Here is a 6,725-nt window from a genome sequence, read left to right as displayed (position 1 = left end):
TAACAAGAGGGGGTGGTTTGAACGAATTTACCGAGATACAAAACACGGAACAGACTTTTTATACACGACACCCTCCATCTTGTTCAAATAATTCTGACGTAGTAAAGGTCCCTGTAAAGCTCCTCCCTTACTTTCCCCCGCCAAGGTGTCTTTCACAAAGGTCAATCCCCTCTTCCTATCCTAGCAAGATTATCTAATTATTATGTAGATCTGTCTTTAGAAAGAGGAAGTCCTAGCTCCCCTCTCCTATGGACTTGCTAATTACTTTTAGCTAAGTCAATCTAAGTTTCAATAGCTATTTGCTTCCAGATAGAAACCAAGACCAAGTCTTTCACAGATTTGCCCCTCACCCAATTTTTGAAATATATTAGTAATCAGAGCTTTCTCAAATCTTCCTAGGCCATTCCCAATACTGGTACATGCACCACCACGCCCAGCTCTTTTACTGTATTTTGAAACAGGGTCTTGCTAAGTTGCTGAGAGCCTCATTAAGTTGCCAAGACTGTCCTTGAACCTGGGATCCTCCTGTTTCAGCCTCCCAAGTACTGGAATTTCAGCATAAACCACCACACCAGCAAGTAAATAGGCTTAAGAAGTTTACCTCTGCCTTTTATTTTGCTTTTAAAAATGTTTAGTGTCTGCCTTTAAATAATTCAAATGAGATCATTGAAAAATATAGAATAATATAATTTATAAGCACCAAAAATGTTACAGTTTGAGAATAAGTATTACCGTTTGGGGGAACTGTACCCAGGGACCCTGATTAGGCTCCCAGACGTTACTCCCCGTAACCGCAGGTTCTTGTCACAACTCAGCACAGATGTATACTGGTCAGTACTCTTGCTGAAGATTTAAATGAGTTTATTAAAAAGATAGAAATACAGAAGACAGTTACAACCTCATGCTACCCAGGGATAGCATGAGGGGGTGGCCCGAACGAAGTCACCTAAACACAAAATACAAAACAGCCTTTTATAGATACGACCTCCTCCATCGTGCTCTCCTACATAATCTGACTTAAGTCAGGTCCCCTTAATTTTCTGCCTGTTCGTCCTAGGTTTGTTTAAAGGAAAACATTCACAAGGTTAAGGACCACTGGGTGAAGGTCTATCCCCTCCTCCCAACCTCTTGGGGAATATGCAAACCTATCTTTAGAATGTGGAGTCCAGAGATCCCACTCCCTATGGACTTGCTAATTACTTTTAGCTAGGGTGTTCTGCATTGTAACAGCTGCCTAATTCCTGGCAATAACCAAGCCCTTCCCTCTTACAACTCTGAGCTCCATCTTCTGTAATCCAGTTTTTGAAATAGATTTATTATTAATCAGAGCTTCTTTCTCGAATCTTTCTAGGCCATTCCTAATACTGGTACAAAACCCAAGGCTTGAACATGCCAGGCAAGTGCTCTGCCACTGAGCAACAGCCTCCTGCTTTGAAATTTGTTTGTTTTTTTTTTTGAAACAAGGTCTCTTAAGCCAGCAAGGCTGACTCTGAACCAGCGTGATCCTCCTGTCTCCGCCTCCCAAGCTTGGGGATTACAAGCGTGCGCCACCATGCCAGGCCTGAAATTTGTTTTTTTATTATGAGATGGGTTCTCGCTAAACACCAGGGCTGGTTTGGAACCTGCAATCCTCCTGCTTCAGTCTCCCAAGTAGCTGAGCTGGGATTGTGGTGTGCAGCACTACACCTGGCTAGCTATTTTTGTTGTGTCTCTAGCCATCGATCAATTGCCATCTTCAGAGTCCTGTTTGGAGTGAGTACCAATGAAGGAAGGACAAGATTTGTCATGGGACTTGTACGTTTCTTTTTGTTGATCCAACTTTCCATTGCTTCCTTTTCATATGAATAGCCATCTAAAAAAAAAAAGTACACGTTATGTGAGATACAGGAAAGGGAATTTAGAGTTACTAAAACAAATTGAGTATAAAAACCCAATCAACAAGGCCTCTATTGTGATTTTTTTTTTTTTTTTTTGCAGTACTAGCTACACCCCAGCCCTATTTTTTATTCTTTATTTGGAAACAGGGTCACTAAATTGTGAAAGGCCTAAGTAGCTGAGGCCTGCTGCAAACCTACAGCTGAGATTCTCCCATCTCAGCCTCTCAAGTACTAGGATTACAAGCTAGCCCACCATGCCCAGCTCTCTATTGTGATTTAAGTGTCCTTACCTTGCTCCTCCTGCTACTCCCCAAATATCCTTGCCACAACAGCTGAAACTACCATTTCAGATGTGCTAAGACTGGGTGGTGCTCTGTGAAACAGTACTGATAAGCGCAAAGTAACACAATTGGGACTGGGGGCCTGTCTAAATTTCAGACACAGGGAAGAAAAGATAAGAGGAAAAGCTGTGTAGAGTGACAGTAAGATAAATTTGACCATAGATGAGTGCGAAAAGAGCCTTACACATAACAGAAAAAACTTCTCGACATATTGAAAAGTTGTAAAAACGGCTGGAGATGCAGGACTTGCCCACTGAAGACTTCACAGGAAAAGGCTTTAAAATGTGCCCCCCTCAAAAAAATCCACTGGAAGCCAGGCGTGGTGGCTCACGCTTGCAATCCTAGCATTTGGGAGGCTGACACAGGAGGTTCTGGGTTTGTGGCCAGCCTTAGCTACTTGGTGAGGACCTTTGCAACTTGTGAGACCCTGTTTCAAAAAAATAAATAAATAGAGCTGGGGGGGGCAGCTTGGAGGAAGACTGTCCCTGGGTTCCTTCTCCATTTAGCATGATCTTCTAGTCAAGTTTTTAGCTTTAGAGTCACAACTAGAGTTTTTGCTCCGTTACTGTCATTTTTATACTCATGGCTCTTTGCAGCAGTAAGCTCAAATTCGTGGCCCTACCTATTTGCTTTAACCTACAATGTCTACAACTACTTCAAAGTAATATGCCAATATATTACTAACAGAAGTCTGAAATTCCAGATTTCTTTGTGGTTTTATCATGAGTGTGGGTCCATTAAAAACACTGTGTCTGAAAAATCATTTACACGGTTTTGCAGTAAAAACTGTTAAATGTGATAAATGCAGGAGCCTTGTCTCTCCTATCCAATCCTGTTCCTTCCCTTCCCACTCAGGTAACCACATATATCAGTTTTTGCTTTCTCTTGAAAATATATGCAAATGCATGTGTACACACAATATATACACATTCTTTACGCAAAAGCTAGCACACACTAGCTTACGCCTTGGTATGTTCTTTTCTAAAAAATGCGTCCACAGTACTCTATGAATGCCCAGGTGGACATCGGTTGCTTCAGGTCTTTTCCATTTACAGTAGAACTGCAAAACAGGCTCATAGGAAGTGTTACTTGTATTTTTGTTAATATATTTTAGGGCGATTACAAGAAGTTGGAGCATATACATACAGTTGTGCTGCAAAGTGCCAATTTCTTTCCGTAGAAATTCTTCCATTTTCTACTCCTACTAGCAATGTTTATGAGAAGCCAATATTCTGTATGTCAGGTGCTATGGAATTACCAGCAGAATATTCTCTCTTAAACTTAGGTCCTCCACACCTTAGAGAGACCCTGTTTCAAATTTAAAACAAAAAAATAGTGCTGGGGAATATAGCTCAGAGATAGTGATACCCCCAGCACCAAATGTATGTATGTGTGTGTATGTATGTGTGTGTACACATATATACATATATATATATGATCTCTCAGTGTTACCCATCTCCAGGTAAGTATCCAAGTATACTTACAGGGATGCTTATTCCTTTATGTGAGTTGGTAAACTTTGTGTATTTCTTATATCTAGGGTTTGTTCTAGTTTTTATTACTTAAAATTGCTTTTTCAGTTTTTAATTGCTTTTGCTTACATACACCTAAAATTTACTGGGTCCTTGTTTTGTTTGCCATTTTACTAAATTCATAGTTTGTAGGAAGTTTTTTTTTTTTTTAATTCTTTTTTGAGAACCTAAAAAGATGTCAAATGTGTTTTTGGCATTTATGGAAATGACCCTGAGTGCTGCTTGGCCCTGTTAAACCCCTATTTCTCATGATGCTATGGGTTCTGCATGCGGGGCTAGATCCTCCAGTAAGATCTTTAGAGGGAGACTGGAAGACAGACCAAGGCTCCCATCAGTGCTGGGAGGGCTATGACTTTTCATCTGGCAGGAGCAGTTGGTTACAGTTTTCCCTAATCTGTTTTATCCTGCCCCCATATGGATATTATCTAGGTAGCTCTCTAGGGACTTTAGAAGCCTAAAAACCATGTGAGGTTCTTTTTTGGTACTGATGATTGAACGCAGACACTCTCTACCTCCAAGCTACACCTCCAGTCCAATTTTTTTTTTTAATTTCTTATTTGGAGACAGGGTCTCACTAGGGTTGCCGAGGCTGGCTTTGAACCTGTAATTTCCCATCTCAGCCTCCTAAGTACTGGAGTTAAAGTGTGCCCCGCCAAGCTTGGCTCCAGGTGAGGTTCTGACAACCCCATACTCTCTGGTCTCTCCACCCCTGCGATGGTACAGGAGATGTCTTCTGCAGATATAGCTGTGTTTATGTTTTGCTTGTTATTTTACATACCACCAAACCCTCCCTCTAAGTATAAAATTCAGCAATTCTTGATCCATATCAGAGTTGTACGACTATTACCACTATTTAATTTAGACTATTTTTGTCATTAAACCGTGTACCCATTAGCAGCAGCTACTCTCTCAAGCAATCGCTAATATTTCTTTCTTTATGGATTTGTCTGTTTCAGACATTTCACATAAATTGAATCATACAATATGTGGCTTTTTATGTCTAGCTTCTTTGGGTAAGCATAATGTTTCCAAGGTTCATCCATGCTCTGGTGTATGTAAGTACTTGTTTGTTTCTAAATTCACAGCTATACCACATTTACCCATTTATCTGTTAATAAACGTTTGAGTTGTTTCTGTTGCGGTGAAGTATGTTACGGTGTAGGAATGTTACGGTTTTGGGGAAACTGTCCCCAGGGACCCCTTTTAGGGTCCCGGACACAATTTCCCTCAAACCACAACAAACCCCCCCAAAAAAAGAAAAAAACGCGGGTTCTTGTCCTGAGCTAAGGGTCAATACACATTAGCCTGGACTCTTGCTGAAAATTTAAAGAAGTTTATTAAAAAGATAGAAATACAGAAGATAGTTACAGCCCCATGCCAGAATGGCATGGGGGGGGGTTCAAATGAATGACCCACCCAAGATACAACATGTGGTCTGGACTTTTTATACCCATGGCCTCCATCTTGTTTAAGTAATTCTGACATAGTAAATGTCCCTGTAAGTTTCCTCCCCCAGCAAGGTGTCTCCTTTCAGGAAGGTCAACCCCTCCTACCATCCTAGCTAGATTGTCTAGATCTGTCTTTTAGAAAGAGGAAGCCCTAGCTCCCCTCTCCTTACTGACTTGTTAATTACTTTTATCTAAGTCAATTTACATTGGAATAGTTGCCTGCTTTTAGGCAGAAACCAAATCCTTTCACAGATTTTTGAAATATAATAATCATAGCTTACTCAAATCTTCCTAGGCCATTCCCAATACTGGTACAGTTTCCACTTAGGACTGTTATCAATGTTGCCATCTATGTGAACATGAGTGTATACTTAGTAGTAGAAGTGTTGGTAACTCTATTTTAGTTTTTGGGAAACTGCCAAATTTGTTTCAGTAGCAGCCACACTATTTCACATTGCCACCAGCTACATAAGACAGTTCCAACTCCTGCACATCTTTGCCAAAGCTCATTTTCTAATTTTTAAATTCTAGCCATTTGGTTTTCACAGTGTAGTTCTGATTTGTATTTCTCTGATGACTTTTAGGATATTGTGCTTCTTTTCAAGTGCATTTTTGCCTTTTGTAGAAAGATTTATTCAAATTTGTTGCCTTTTTTTTTTTTTTTTTTTTAGTGGTACTGGGGGCAGAACCCAGAGACTTTCTACCTCCAGGCTATACTGCCAGACCTATATTTTATTTGGAAACAGGGTCTTGGTAAGTTGCTGAGAGCCTCACTAAGTAGCTGAGGCTGGCTTCAAACCTGTGTCATCCTCCCAAGCAGCAGGGTTACAAGTGTGCACCACCACACCTGGCTGTTGCCTATTTTTAATGGATGTGTTAATTTAGGTTTAAGAATGGTTTAAGTAGGAAAATATATCAATTTTATTGATAAAAAACAAGTATGGTGAACCACGGTCATGTATATTACCATTATAGTCACCTACTACTGATAAATGACATGTATTTTTAATATTACTATGTGAAATATTGAGTTCATCATCTTGCCAATATACAAAAAATAACAGCATGTTTTAACCTTTGGGGTAAATGGACCCTTAAATTCTTATAGTCCAAGAGGTGACATAATGCTATTTTTGGTGGTGCTTACATATGGTTAATATTAAAGAATATGTGTTTAGAAAAAAAGCATACTTTCTATTTTGAAGGCTCAGAATTTGATAATTTACTAATTATTTTTTGGCGGTACACAGGATAGAACCTTGGGGTATTCAACCACTGAGCCATATCTCCAACCCTTTTTATTCTTTATTTTTGAGAGAGTGTCTCAGTTTTTCCAGCTGGGCATGTACTCCTAAATCTTCTGCCTTAGACCTGTGAGTAGCTGGGGTACAGGTATGCACCATCACACCTGCATGTTACTACTTTTTTGGCTACATTGGTCTAGTTTGGGCTAAGAGGTATGATCAAATGTATTATTACTGTGCTTTCTCCCACTACCTGTAGTTTGTTTGATGAAAGTTGTTGCTG

General features: G+C 39.9%; 1 protein-coding gene across 1 annotated transcript in view; it reads right to left on the bottom strand.

The window, feature by feature from the left end:
• Nucleotides 1-1,694: 1,694 nt before the first annotated feature.
• The window catches only part of WDSUB1 (WD repeat, sterile alpha motif and U-box domain containing 1), a gene marked incomplete at both ends in the record, with an annotated part of 32,585 nt that continues 27,554 nt past the window's right edge, over nucleotides 1,695-6,725 (bottom strand). The window contains 1 exon segment of the mRNA XM_080688806.1: nucleotides 1,695-1,852. Coding sequence (XP_080544932.1) covers nucleotides 1,695-1,852 — 158 coding nt within the window.

The sequence above is a fragment of the Muscardinus avellanarius genome, assembly GCF_963383645.1.
Source record: "Muscardinus avellanarius genome assembly, chromosome: 2".
In the NCBI taxonomy this organism is placed as follows: domain Eukaryota; kingdom Metazoa; phylum Chordata; class Mammalia; order Rodentia; family Gliridae; genus Muscardinus; species Muscardinus avellanarius.
The sequence above is the reverse complement of the archived record's forward strand: the minus strand, read 5'-3'. Positions and strand labels throughout refer to the sequence as shown.